The sequence below is a fragment of the Pan troglodytes genome, chromosome 6 (genome assembly GCF_028858775.2).
Source record: "Pan troglodytes isolate AG18354 chromosome 6, NHGRI_mPanTro3-v2.0_pri, whole genome shotgun sequence".
In the NCBI taxonomy this organism is placed as follows: Eukaryota; Metazoa; Chordata; class Mammalia; order Primates; family Hominidae; genus Pan; species Pan troglodytes.
Window position 1 is genome coordinate 35,829,265 of NC_072404.2, and position 14,646 is coordinate 35,843,910.

The 14,646-nt window shown below is 38.6% G+C and overlaps 1 protein-coding gene across 5 annotated transcripts in view; it reads left to right on the plus strand.

The window, feature by feature from the left end:
* The window catches only part of PLEKHA8 (pleckstrin homology domain containing A8), a 104,493-nt gene that overhangs the window by 15,433 nt on the left and 74,414 nt on the right, over positions 1-14,646 (plus strand). For all 5 annotated transcript variants that reach the window (XM_009452532.4, XM_009452533.5, XM_016956876.3 and 2 more), the window contains exons 2-9: positions 1,259-1,375; positions 2,370-2,525; positions 3,990-4,114; positions 5,388-5,546; positions 6,596-6,636; positions 8,876-9,033; positions 10,875-11,031; positions 11,423-11,508. In XM_009452532.4, coding sequence (XP_009450807.1) covers positions 1,259-1,375; positions 2,370-2,525; positions 3,990-4,114; positions 5,388-5,546; positions 6,596-6,636; positions 8,876-9,033; positions 10,875-11,031; positions 11,423-11,508 — 999 coding nt within the window. The remainder of the gene's footprint in view (positions 1-1,258; positions 1,376-2,369; positions 2,526-3,989; positions 4,115-5,387; positions 5,547-6,595; positions 6,637-8,875; positions 9,034-10,874; positions 11,032-11,422; positions 11,509-14,646) is intronic.

Consider the following 14,646-nt stretch of genomic DNA (forward strand, 5'->3'; position numbering starts at 1 on the left):
AGTCAAACCCCAAGGGCCCATCAGATGTCTGTAGCTGAGCAGCCCTTGGGGCTCTGCCTTCTCTCTGGCTTCCTTAGCCATGGCAGTCCTATGAGAGAAATGTATCCCTAAAGGGCTGTGGCATTTCAGAGAAAGAAAAGAACTGCATCTGACTGAGGAGGACTGAGAAAACAAGGTTTACGCAGAGATAGTCAGGGATGATTTTTTTTTTTTTTTTTTTTTGAGACGGAGTCTCAAAAAAGATCTCGGCTCACTGCAACCTTCGCCTCCCGGGTTCAAGCGATTCTCCTGCCTCAGCCTCCTGAATAGCTGGGATTACAGGCACTTGCCGCCATGCCCAGCTAATTTTTGTATTTTTAGTAGAGATGGAGTTTCACCATGTTGGCCAGGATGGTCTCCATCTCCTGACCTCATGATCCTCCCACCTCAACCTCCCAAAGTGCTGGGATTACAGGCGTGAGCCACCACGCTTGGCCCGGATGACATTTTATGAAGAGATCCAGTTGGAGCAAAAGTTCAGAGACAGAAATACAGCAAACGAGTGGTTTGACTAGAACATAGGGTGTGTGAGAGGACTAGATAAGATGCGTATTTCTACTACACATGGTTTGTCCCCTGAAATTCTCCAATATTGAAGTGAATGTAGTTAAGCCTTGAATGTTTTAAGATAACTCATTTCAGTGGATCAATACTAAAGAATAAGTCAAACAACGTTACCTTTTCCTAAGGGTCATAGGATTCTAGACAGGCTTCTTAGTTGGCACTCTGTATGACGTTTGTTGAAAGGACCTTGTCATCTTTGTTGCCTTATTTCTAAGTTTTGGATAATTTTTCTTAGAAGAGAGGAAGGCAAGCGTGTGATAACAGTAATGTTCAGGACATCCTCATTATTCGTCTTAGAAAAAGTAAAAATCACAGACTACTGGTACTGTATTAGGAAAGAAATAGAATACACATCTCATTTATTTCTGTAAATCCTATTACCTAGAGAGTCATTAGTGTACTTGTTGCTTATCCTTCCACACTTCTGTAATCCTGTGACTAAAAAATATACACTTCTTTGGGCATTTTTAATTTTACAAAAATGGGATAAAACATACAGGTCTTTCTAACTTAATTCTTTCTCTTAGAATATCCCTGGCAATGTAAAGCTCCTTGGAGCTAACCCAGTGTCCTATGTTAGGCTCTATTTCTGTATCTTGGAAGGTAGTTCATACACAGGCAGTAATTGCAATGATGCTCTTGCTTTTGTTTTCAGGTTGGCAGCCTCGATGGTTCCTTCTCTGTGGGGGAATATTGTCCTATTATGATTCTCCTGAAGATGCCTGGAAAGGTTGCAAAGGGAGCATACAAATGGCAGTCTGTGAAATTCAAGGTGAGAAATCAAGCAACTTGCAAGTTTTATTTTTCTTTCTGTTTTCCCTCAAAAGCAAAAAAGCCCCTGGCCCCTGCATACCTTTCTCTGTTGCTCCCATAATACAGACCAAGGGACATAGTGTTATGTGTCAAAAGAAAGCCTTGCAAATACAACCCAAAACTGTAGCCAGCTTTTATAAGGAGATTGGCTAAGAGGTGGTCAAAATAAATGAGAGCAACGTGTTTCACTACTCAACTAGCACTCATTCCTTAGTGACCTGCTCACTTGGGACCAGTGGCTATTAGCAAAACTTAAAGTCTTTACTGCAGCATCAAACACTTTTGTGTTTAAATCAGGATGGACACACACACACACCCTCCACCAAAACAAAACAAGCAAAAACTTAACAGACTTTCAAATAGTCTTTACTTCTTGTTTTTGTCTTGAGACATGCTGAGAAGGTGTGGCTCAGAAGAATGGGAATTTAGGTAGTGGATGTGGGTGAAAGACTTTGGTTTGCTTGTTTCTTCTCCTAAAGGCCTCTGAGAAAATTCTCACACTTTTGGTCTGACTTTTCAAGGGAAGTAGAAGATGGAAAAGATTGTATTTTTGATTGTTTCCCAATAAATCCAAGGAGATAAAAAACATACCCTTGTTTCTTGGCCTCAGAGCAGCCTACTTAACACACACACCCACTGAAAGAGAGATTCCTTCTCTATTCTGATAAGAGATCAGTTTAACTGAAAAGTTAAATTGGTGATTCTTGTTTGGGCTGAAGTTTTTGTGATGCCTTGGAGGCAGTTGCAAGGTTTTCCCTCTTGATTAACAGAGACGTCTAAGATGAGATAAGTAAACAGAACTTTGTGTGAATTAGGAGAGGTAATGACTGGCATCCTCTTTGGGAAGAAGCCTTCAATGACTGCCATCAGTTAAGCTCAAGAAGTTGGGTGGGGTGGAGGCTACCCAGACAGGGCTCTTCTGAGTCTCTGATCTCCCTCTGTCTTGCTCCCAGTTCATTCTGTAGATAATACACGCATGGACCTGATAATCCCTGGGGAACAGTATTTCTACCTGAAGGCCAGAAGTGTGGCTGAAAGACAGCGGTGGCTGGTGGCCCTGGGATCAGCCAAGGCTTGCCTGACTGACAGTAGGACCCAGAAGGAGAAAGGCAAGTACTGATTGTCCTTTGCTGTGGAAACCTTGGGAATCACCCACTGGCATCTCTGATTTCCCTTATTTGTTATCTTGCTTCTGACCACCTAGCCAGCTTTTTGTGTCATGCAAATGCTATGTATCTTAGTATAATTTAAACCAGGGTCCATATCTAACTCTTCTTTCTTGGCATAGGATAGTGCAAAGAATGCAGGCTTTGGAGCCAAACACAGCTAGGTACACATGATGGCTTTGCAGTTTATTGACTGTATAACCTTGGCATCGGTCACTTAACCTTTCTTACTCTTAGTTTCTTCATCTTTTAAAAAGAGGTAATAGATCCTACCTTAGGAGGATTACCATGAGAATTAGTGATGATAAAATGGTGGAGTATCCAGTCTGTGGCCAAACTTGACCTTTGGTGAAGAGTAGTTGAACCAGATAAGCCTTGGATCAGGGTGTTTTCTGTAGCAACACCGTGCTCCTCCTCCCTTTTTTTCTGGGTGGGATAGATGCTTAATTGTCAGGTTCCTGTTGCTTAATGCTCATTCACTGGACATTGTTAAGTTCTCCAGAGAACTGTGGCCCAGCTTTCTCTTTGGACTGGGGCAAGAATACCAGGGCTTACTGCCTGGGTCCTAGTTGCTACCTTCCCTGCCCCGTGGCCCCAAATGTACCCTGAAGAGATGAGCTAGGGTGGGGTGAAATGGGAAAAAGTGTTCCAGGGAACATCTCTCATGACACGTGTGGCAGTTGTGCTTAACTCTTCACGTAGATTCATAAATTGACCTCTTCTTTTAATGCTAAATTGGTAATAAATTCTAGAAGCTGTTGGCTTTGACTCAGAGCAGATGGTAATGTGCAGTTTTTTTTTCATGAAGAAGGAAACAGAAAAGTGATAATAATTGTAGCTGAGCCCTCGATGCCAGGGTGACTGGAGAGCATTGCTAATAATAATGGCTGGGTGCCATTAGCCTTGACAAGGCAGCATACCAAACCAGTCCTCAGCTGAAATTATGAATGGTGTTCTTAGTGGTAATTGGACACTACAGAATGTTTTTCCCAGGTAAGAGTAGAGCACTGCATTAGTAAGTAAACAGCTATGACCCAATTTTATAGATAGGAAAAACTCTCTGGCAGAACTGAGGCCAAAACTCTGAACCCCTTAGCTCTGCTCCCAGTTCTGACAGGAGTGGGTCAGACTATATTGTCTCCTTCTTTGTATACTGGTGATTATTCGGTATATTGGCTTAATAAATAATGTATACTACTTTGAAAGACTGGAGATCTACTTTTTCTGGTTTTTCTTGTTATTATGTCTTCACCTGTCACATTTGCAACCCATACTTTAAAGATTTGACTTTGGGCATATGTTCTGTGTGGTATCCTAACTAGTAAGGATTCCTCTTCTGCGTAGTATCCTAACTAGTAAATCAGTTGTTTGTTCTGGTTACTGCATTATCATCATTTTGTCATTTAGAGTTTGCTGAAAACACTGAAAACTTGAAAACCAAAATGTCAGAACTAAGACTCTACTGTGACCTCCTTGTTCAGCAAGTAGATAAAACAAAAGAAGTGACCACAACTGGTGTGTCCAATTCTGAGGTAAAATATTATTTATTAATATTATTAATATACATGAATAATATAAAAGAAGTGACTACCAGTATATCCAATTCTGAGGTAAAATATTATTTTATTAATATTACTAATACACCTAAAAAGCACCAGATGTTGCTTACAGGTGGTGTTTACTCTCACCTAATTTTTTGACTATCTTGGAAGTCAAAAATACTATAGAGGAAAAAAGTAACAAAATTAAACAAAGAGAAGCAATAGTACATTTCATCATATGCATGTGTATAGCTTTCCTTCCTGGAATAAATTAGGGATTAATTAATTGATAATATTTGGAACCTTTAACTTTAGTACTGTCATACTAAAATATGTTTCTCTCCAGTTTATATTGTTTTGTTAATTACAGTCTTGCAGAGCCATTTCTATAGCTGTGGCTATTAAGATGCCAACTTATTGTCTTTCATTGATGTGCATCTATGAGACTAACAGTATTTTGTTTTACCATCGTAACTGTGCTTTGGAATAGACTAGTGCTTTCAAAGATGGAGACACAGCTTTTTTTCTCTTCATTGTCAGCAAGGATTGTGATTTTTAGCATTTATTAATACAGTCATTATTCATTTATTTTAAAACATATATTAAAAGATTTCTCTGGTGTTAAGCTATGTATAGAATGGCTCACATTAACCAGAGTCTCTGCTCTGCTTTCAAAGAAGTTTTGATCTGACAGTGCAACTGCAGATTATAATGAAAGATTTTCATTTATTTTCTTAGGTAGTAGAAGAACACTATGCTACTGGTAGTACATGTGGTTCAAGTTTTTCTAAAAAAGGCGATTTAACCCACTTGCATTCACTTCCTTTTGGGTGCTCTTACTCATTCAGCAGCTGCCTAATATGTATGAGATAGACTGTGAGGGGAGGGGGAGGGAAGATGAAGGATACCAAAAAAGCATTTCAGTCCTGCTCTTGGGAAGTTTATAGTCTAGAGCAGTGATTCTCAAGGAGAGATACTTTTGGTTGTCATGACTGAGGGAGTTACAACTAATACAATGTAAATTGAACCACTTTACTACCTAAGGCTTTCAGCAGCTCCCTCATTGCTTGTAGGTGAAAGTCAAATAGAGCTGATAGTTACTTGATTAATAGATAAATTGGGCTTTTCTTTTATAACTGATGTACATATTTCAGCAGGTGGATACATTATTATTATTTTGTGGACAACCTCTAAGGACATTCCACAATTGGGCTTTTTCTTTTTTGGCAAGGTAAAGGAGTCTTCCACTCTGGTTGTTTCGTAGGAGGGAATTGATGTGGGAACTTTGCTGAAATCAACCTGTAATACTTTTCTGAAGACCTTGGAAGAATGCATGCAGATCGCAAATGCAGCCTTCACCTCTGAGCTGCTCTACCGCACTCCACCAGGATCACCTCAGCTGGCCATGCTCAAGTCCAGCAAGGTAAAAGTCCAGCTCAGTTTGGCTGCAACAAGGCATCATGAAAAGTTTCAAAGTTTATAGTGAGTTATGTTCTCTATTACCCTTTAGTGACTTATAAAGACAGTTTTTTAATGGACTTTGCTCTATGTCCTTTTTTTATATCTGTCCTCAGCACCCCATATCCAGTCAGTTATTTGTGGCAATCTTACCACCTAAACATGTTTCTAATGTAACCTCTTTCCAACCCCTTGTCAGTGAGTCTTGCCTAAAGTTGTGATAGTCTTCTAACTATTAATAGTTGCTTTCAGCCTGACCCTTCCAGTCAACCATATTTCTATTAATGCAGTATAAATTGAACCACTTAACCTAAGCGTTTCCAGTGGCTCCCTCATTGCCTGTAGGTTAAAGTCAAAACTTCTTAACCCCTTCCCACATTACCAGCTCTTTCCCTGTCATTACCTAGCTTGAACATATTCATTGCTTGTGTTAATAATTCCTTCCACACCTTTGTGCCGTTTTCCAGTGCCAGGAATGCTCTTCACCTCTCTTTCCGGGATTAGCTCATACACATCCTCAAAGACTTAGTCTCTTCTTCCCTGAATCACTGGATTGGTCTAAAAGCCTCTCTTATACATATTCCTATTTTATTTATATTCCTTGTTTTGTACTGAAATGATTTTTAGGGCAGGAACCCCATAGTGTCTACCTTTATACCTCTAGTATTTGATATAATACTTGTGTCATAGTTTGCTGCTTATTAATGTTTAATGAGCATAACTGAAATCACAAAGAAATCTAATCACTGAGTTTGACTGTGATAATTAGGTCTGTCAAAAGATCATCTTCCTTTTCCTTAGAAATGTATTTGTAAGGAATACATTTGTATAAATAAGAAGGACTAGTTGGAATCAATGACTCTCTTTTGGGAAGACCTAAAATTGTTTTTGTTTAGTGGGGCTAGTGTATTTTATGGTCATATGGTCATATTTACCATTTTGTATGTAATAAGATCATAAATATGCTCTGTTCAAAGTTTAACGTGAACTTTCCTTTCTTTGCTTCTTTTAAAGATGAAACATCCTATTATACCAATTCATAATTCATTGGAAAGGTACAGTAGCTTTTTTCTTCTTGCTAAAAATTAAAAAAAAATAAGGATATTGTTATTCCTTGTTTAAAAAAAGATACTTTGATCTTGTAATGGTTTTTCTCAGGATTTGAAATAATATGGAAGTAAACAATATCTGACTTTCCTCTTTTGAGTTAGCCTGAATCAACCCAGAGCAGACCTTTTATTTAGCACTAATAGGGAAGATGTTGGCATTTTCCCTAAGATGGATCTCACCCATCACATCTAGTAACTTTTAATCTCTCTAGGGTGTACTGAAGGTAGAAACTTCTCTTGTAGAAGAAACTTCTCTCTGAGCATTGTTTTAAGTGTGCTTTTATCTAGAAATGATAGTAGTGCTATTTTGTTGTGTTTAAAAATAAAAATCTTAGGTAGCGTTGCAGGTTGAAAAATAACCTACTATCAAAATCTAAACTATTTCTATTCCCTAAATGCTCCTTCAATTTTTAAGATGATTTAACCCATGAAAGTGGGCTAAATTACTGTAGCCTCAACATCGTGGGCCCAAGCAATCCTCTTACCTCAGCGTCCCAAGTAGCTGGGACTATAGGTGCATGCCACCATGCCTGGCTAATTTTTGTATTTTTTGTAGAGATAGGGTTTCACCATGTTGCCCAGGCTGGTCTTGAACTCCTGAGCTCAAGCAGTTCACCCGCCTTGGTCTCCCCAAGTATTGGTATTACAGGCCTGAGCCACTGTGCCCGGCCTCAAATTATTTAATAGTTCATCTTTTTATATACTATTGCTTACTTCTTTATTACAAGGATTGTTCCCAATTTAGTTACTTCCAGTTTTCTCCTGTTCTAAATATTCTTACTAGGAGCATATTTGTAGGTTTTTTGTTGTTGTTGAGGTCTTTGCCTCTATATGCTCCTACATTTTGAATTACTAGGTTGAAATATGGTTTTTTTTTTTTAAGAAAATAGCAAATACTTTTCCTGTAGTTACTATGTAGCTTGGACCCTTCCTTCTTATTTTTATTAGAAGAAAATATTTTTGTTCTAATTAGGCTAGATATAATCACCTAATCATAATGATAAGATATTATGATTGTTCCTTTAACCGATAGAATTACCTGTTCTACTTGCATGTTAATTGGCTTTTTCTGTTACCCTAATGTGCTGACATTTCTCTCAGGATGTGATGTGGTCCTCCTGGGTTTTTTCTCTCAGACATACTTTATAAGGAGTACTCTCCCTGGCTGGGCATGGTGGCTCACGCCTATAATCCCAGCACTTTGGGAGGCCGAGACGGGTGGATCACCTGAGGTCAGGCGTTCAAGACCAGCCTGGCCAACCTGGTGAAACCTGTCTCTACTAAAAATGCAAAAATTAACTGGGCGTGGTTGCGGGTGCCTGTAATCCCAGCTACTCAGGAGGCTGAGGCAGGAGAATCACTTGAACCCGGAAGGCAGAGGTTGCAGTGAGCCAAGATCACACCATTGCACTCCAGCCTGGGCGACAGAGCAAGACTCCATCTCAAAATAAATAAATAAATAAATAAATAAATAGACAGTTACTGGCCGGGCAAACACAGAGAAATGGCCAGTGGTGTAGAGACAGAGAAGAAGCCCCCCAGGGAGAAGTTGAGGAAAGTAAAGTGTGCAAAGTGGCAGCCGGAGAAAACTGATTGAAAACCAAAGAGCTGTCAATGACTATTTCCTGATGCTGCTGGGGAGCAGGAAGATTGGACTGCTGAGGTGCTGGGAAAGCCATTAATGGCTCTTTGATTTCTAAATTGCAGCCTTGAGGCTGGACTGCTCCCATCACAGGCCTTGGAGGCAGAAGACTGGGAGGTTTGGCTTGATTTAACAATTCTTTCAGTGGATGTTGAAAGGATAACATTTACCTGGGCAGTCAATTTATGACCAAGCTTGGCGAGGTGGCTCATGCCTGTAATCCCAGCACTTTAGAACGCTGAGGTGGGAGGATTGCCTGAGGCCAGGTGGTCAAGACCAACCTGGGCAACATAGTGACACCCCATCTCTACAAAAAATTAGAAATTAGCCGGGCATGGTGGCAGGCACCTGTAGTCCGAGCTATTCAGGGTGGAGTGCTGGGCTCAAGTAGGAGGATTGATTGAGCCCAGAAGATTGCAGTGAGCTGTGATTGTGCCACTGTACTGCAGCCTGGGTGACAGAGTGGAGACCCTGTTTCAAAAAAAAAAAAAAAAAGACCAAATAACGACCTTCTGGCTTTTTTTCCTTTTAAAAAATTTGCAGGCAAATGGAGTTGAGCACTTGTGAAAATGGATCTTTAAATATGGAAATAAATGGTGAGGAAGAAATCCTAATGAAAAATAAGAATTCCTTATATTTGAAATCTGCAGAGATAGACTGCAGCATATCAAGTGAGGAAAATACAGATGATAATATAACAGGTAAAAACAAAAGTAAAGTCTGAAACAAACCAATTTTAGATGATAGAAAATTTGGGAATTTGATGAATATCCATGATAGGGATTAACCTCAAGACCATGTAGTAGTGTCTGCTAAGGAGGATATTGGCTGGGTAAGATAAGTCATATGACTGAACAACATTCTTTCATCCAATCTGACCTGGTGTTGAGAAGGCAGAGTGAAGAGGAAGATTCCTGCTCAGTGTTCTTGGCTGTGTTCATGGGCTGCAGTGAGCAGAGGGCCTTCAACCCTGTATCTTAAAAGTCCTTTGAACTTAGATTATGATGTTATACTTAACAGTGTGTAAAATTACAGCAGTTCGGTTTTTCATCCTCCCGGTTTCTGTTGGGCCTGAGGATGTCAGAATTCACCAGTCACCATGAGGTTTCTACGTAGTCTTCTCTGTTTATCAAGCCAAAGTCCCACATTTCAGGTAATAGGTCTGTAGTTCAAATATGCTAATCCCTTGGCACTAATCACTGAAATCTACTTTAGATCAAAGACAACTATATTAGAGCTTTTAATTGTGTTATAAGAACTTAATAATTTGAAAATGAAATTAAAATTTCCTTCTCATCTACCTTGAAATAAGAGACCTTATTTTTTCTCGATGAATCGGGGAGCAGTGTGGGAGTTGAGGGAAGGAGCTGTGTTTTCTTAGCTGTTAATCTGAGAGAGACAATCCATACATCATTGGAGCCTTATCTCTTGGGTAAATAATAAAGACAGAAGAAAATATCTGTCAAAACAGTGCAGTCATTTATTTGCTCCTATAATTTTGCTTCTAGGAATTGTTCTTCAGTGAATAGTTAGATTTAAGGAGAAAGACCTATTGATAGGGATGTTCTTTGTGGCATTACAGTCAGTTCTCATTATTTGCAGTAGTTAGGTGTTATTGAGTCACCATGAGCCCTAAATTAGCAAATACTAAACTCTTGCTCCTGGGGGAAATACAAGGTTAGGTTCCTGCAAGACCTTGGTCACAAAATTTTTGTCTACCAATCAATACATAACCTTGTTTTATGTGTGTTTTCATTTAAAGACACTTTAATATGTATTGTTGATTCATTAACATTGAACTCACGGTGAACAGCACTATTACTCATGCTTGAATGAGGCTTATCTAACACACATCTTTTTTCCATAAGGCACATCACAGCCTTTTTGTGGGTAGGAACGCTAGACGGTACTATACTTGGGAGCCCTTTTAAACAGCAAAAACGATAAAATGCACAAACATGCATAAAATGTGGCACTAAGTAAGGACATTTGTCTATACTATGAGAGCTGAAACAAGAAGGCAGAACATCACATTGCTCTACCTCAGCTAGGAATATGTGTGTCCGGCAACAAAGTTTTCACCACTTTGCACGTGTCCACAAATGTCTGCAAAAGTGCCGCATGTGTTGATTTTGGGGTTACAAAATAAATTTTAGCAAGTAGACAAATTCACAAATACATATAGAATGTGCTAATAATGAGTAGTGATTGTATTTATAATTGTAAAATTTTGGAAGCTACCTAAGTGCCCCTCATGGGTATGATACAATATAACATGGTCATTAAAATCATGTTTTTGAAGGGTTGAATGATAATGAAAATATTCATGATACATTGTTTAGTGAAAGCAAGCAGGATTCAAATCTACACATACTTCAAGTTTTGTTTGTGTGTGTAGATGTATGTTTATGTATATGTGAATAGTGTTTCATGAATTTTTATTTCTATGTATTTTTCTGTGTTTTAGAAATTTTCAACAATCAATATGTATTTTTATAATAAATATATAATAGGTTAGTAATAGATATTTTCTACTTTGCAGTCCAAGGTGAAATAAGGAAGGAAGATGGATTGGAAAACCTGAAAAATCATGACAATAACTTGACTCAGTCTGGATCAGACTCAAGTTGCTCCCCGGAATGCCTCTGGGAGGAAGGCAAAGAAGTTATCCCAACTTTCTTTAGTACCATGAACACAAGGTATTCTAGACTCTTTAATATCACTGATGCTTGGATACTAACTTCCATTCTGGAAAATCGGTCATGGTGTTCCTTTCAGGTGATGGCATATTCTAGGAGAATAGAGAATGTGGTATACCAAGTACCTGCTTTACTGTTTACTCTTTCTTACCAATGAATAAGAAGGAATTGATTGTGAAGTGTGCTCTGTGAACAAATGTTAGCTTGCTTTGGTGGATTATCTTTGGAAATTTATTTTATGAGACCATATTAGAAAAACAGTCACTGGGGCATATCAAGTCAAACGATTTGCCCTACAGAGAGGCAGCTGTTTCTATGACTTACCTCTGAATTGCAGAGTGCTGATACTGTATTTTCAATCTTTTCTCCTCCATATCACCAAATTATGTAGCTTTAGTGACATTGAACTTCTGGAAGACAGTGGCATTCCCACAGAAGCATTCTTGGCATCATGTTATGCTGTGGTTCCAGTATTAGGTAAGATTCCTGCAGTTGCCTTACATTCATTCATGTCTAGAATTTGCCTCACTGTAGTTATTTTGCAGGAGAAATACCCCAAACTATGTGTACAGTGAGATGACCCTTGGCTATTTGTTCAAATCACCAGACACATACAGTTAAAACTGTGTGACCTTAAGCATTATTGCATATTCCCATTTCATTTCTAATAATGATTAAATATTGACCTCAAAATAATGTAATTTAAAAGGGGGATCTTTCTAGAAACCATACATAAAAGTAAAAAAAGTATTTGAGGAATAGACCTTCAAATATATTGGCACTGTGAAAAAATGTGTTTTACCAGTTAAAACTTTTTTTGAGACAGGCTCTTGCTTTGTTGCCCAGGCTGGAGTGCAGTGGCATGATCTCTGTTCACTGCAAACTTCACCTCCCAGGCTCAAGCAATCCTTCCACCTCAGCCTTCTTGGTAGCTGGACTATATGTGCATGCCCAGCTAATTTTTGTATTTTTTGTGGACATGGGTTTCGTCATGTTGCCCATACTGGTCTGGAACACCCGGGCTCAAGTGATCCTTCCCTCCCAAAATGTGAGCCACCATACCCAACCAAAACATATTTTCTTTTTTTTTTTTTTTTTTTTGAGACGGAGTCTTGCTTTGTCACCCAGGCTGCAGTGCAGTGGCGGGATCTCCACTCACTGCAAGCTCCGCCCCCCAGGTTCATGCCATTCTCCTGCCTCAGCCTCCCGAGTAGCTGGGACTACAGGTGCCTGCCACCACACCTGGCTAATTTTTTTGTATTTTTAGTAGAGACAGGGTTTCACTGTGTTTGCCAGGATAGTCTTGATCTCCTGACCTTGTGATCCGCCCGCCTTGGCCTCCAAAAGTGCTGGGATTACAGGCGTGAACCACCATGCCCAGCCTGCAAAACATATTTTCAAAGATTTTTAAAGATATATTCTCTCTCTCTCTCTATATATATATATATAACATATATAATATATATAACACATATATATAACATACATATATATGTAAATAAATAAAATGTATGTTATGGCTGGGCGCAGTGGCTCACGCCTGTAATCCCAGCACTTTGGGAGGCTGAGGTGGGCAGATCACCTGCGATGAGGAGTTTGAGACCAGCCTGGCCAACATGGTAAAACCCCGTCTCTACTAAAAATACAAAAATTAGCTGAGTGTGGTGGCGCGCACCTGTAATCCCAGTTACTCAGGAGGCTGAGGCAGGAGAATCACTTGAACCTGGGAGACGGAGGTTGCAGTGAGCCGAGATTGCACCACTGCACTCCAGCCTGGATGACAGACAGCCTGTCTCAAAAAAAAAAAAAAAAGTGTATATATATATATATAGATATATATATATATATATAGATATATATATATATGTGATGTGTATATATATGTTATGTATATATGTTATATATATTTTTAATAGATAAATATATCTATGAAAATTTATATGTAACATTTAAATTATATGTAATTTATATCTAACAAATACATAATTTTATATATTATATATAATATATATTTATATATATAAAGAAGTTTATTTAGGTCAAATTCACTTTTACTTGTATAAAGTCAGTAATACCAAGAATGGCTAATGTGTTGAAATTTGCTTTATGACCCATTTAACTATACATCTTTTGTAAAAATTGAGGTATAACTTGTGTAGGTCTTAACTGTTATGATTCAGTGAATTTTGACAAATGCATCTACCTCTCTAATCCATATCCTTATCAAGAAATAGTATGTTTTCATCACCCTCGAATATTCCCTGTGTCACTCAGCCTGAAATAACCATTTTATTGATTTCTGTCACCATAGGTTAGTTCTGCCTATTCTAAAACTTGATATAACTGGAATATTATACTTTTTTGCCTCTGGCTTTTCTCATACAGTATGTTTTTGAGATCCATCCTTGTTTTCTGTATCAGTAGTTTGTTCCTTTTTATTGCTAAGTAGTATTCCATTAAATGAATATACCACAATTATTTATTCACTCTCTTATGGATGGACTTTGGGCAGTTTGTAGTTTGGGACTCTTTTTTTTTTTTTTCTTGAGACAGAGTCTTGCTCTGTCACCTAAGCTGGAGTGCAGTGGCACAATCTCGGCTCACTGCAACCTCCACCTCCCGGGTTCAAGTGATTCTCCTGCCCCAGCCTCCCAAGTAGCTGGGGTTACAGGCCTGTGCCACCATGCCTGGCCAATTTTTTTTGTATTTTTAATAGAGACAAGGTTTCACCATGTTGGCCAGGCTGGTCTCAAACTCCTGACCTCACGTGATCTGCCCACCTCGGTCTCCCAAAGTGCTGGGATTACAGGAGTGAGCCACTGCTCTTGGCCAATTTGGGACTATTATAAATGAAATTGCTCTAAACATTTTTGTGCCTAGGGGCCTATGCTTTCATCTCTCTTGAGTAAATACCTAGGACTGGAATTGCTGGTTCATAGTTTAACTTTATAATAAACTGCCAGACAGTTATAATGGTTGCACAGTTGTTCATAGTGTATGAGTATTCTAGTTGTTTGACTTCTTCACCAGCATTTGGTAGTGTCAATATTTTGTTTTTGGCATTCCTGAATGTTTTAGTGGTATTTCATTGTGGCTTTAATTTGCATTTCCATGATGACTAATGATATTGAGCACTTTTTTTTTTATAATTATTGGCCATCCCTATCTCTTCCATTGTGAAATGTCTTTTCAAATCTTTCACCCATTTTTAAAAGTTAATTGTTTTTATTACTGAGTTGGGAGAGTTCTTTATATATTCTTAATTAAAATTCCATTGTAGACATGTGAATATTTTCCCCCAGAGCATGGCTTGCCTCCTCCTTTTCTTAATGATGCCTTTTCAGAAGTTTTAAATTTCCATGAAGTCCAGTTTCTTCTTTTATGCTTAGTGCTTTTAGTGTCTTAAGAAATCTTTACCTATCCCAAAGGTCATGAAGATATTCTGTTTTCTTCTAGACTCTTCTAACTTTTACATTTGTGCCTATGAACCACTGGAATTATTTTTTGTGTGTGGTGTGAGGTAGGGAGTTGAGGTTCATTTTTTTTTTTTTCCTTGTGGTAACTGGTTGCTCAAGAACCATGGGTCAAAATATGTTTTCCTTTTTACATTGCTTT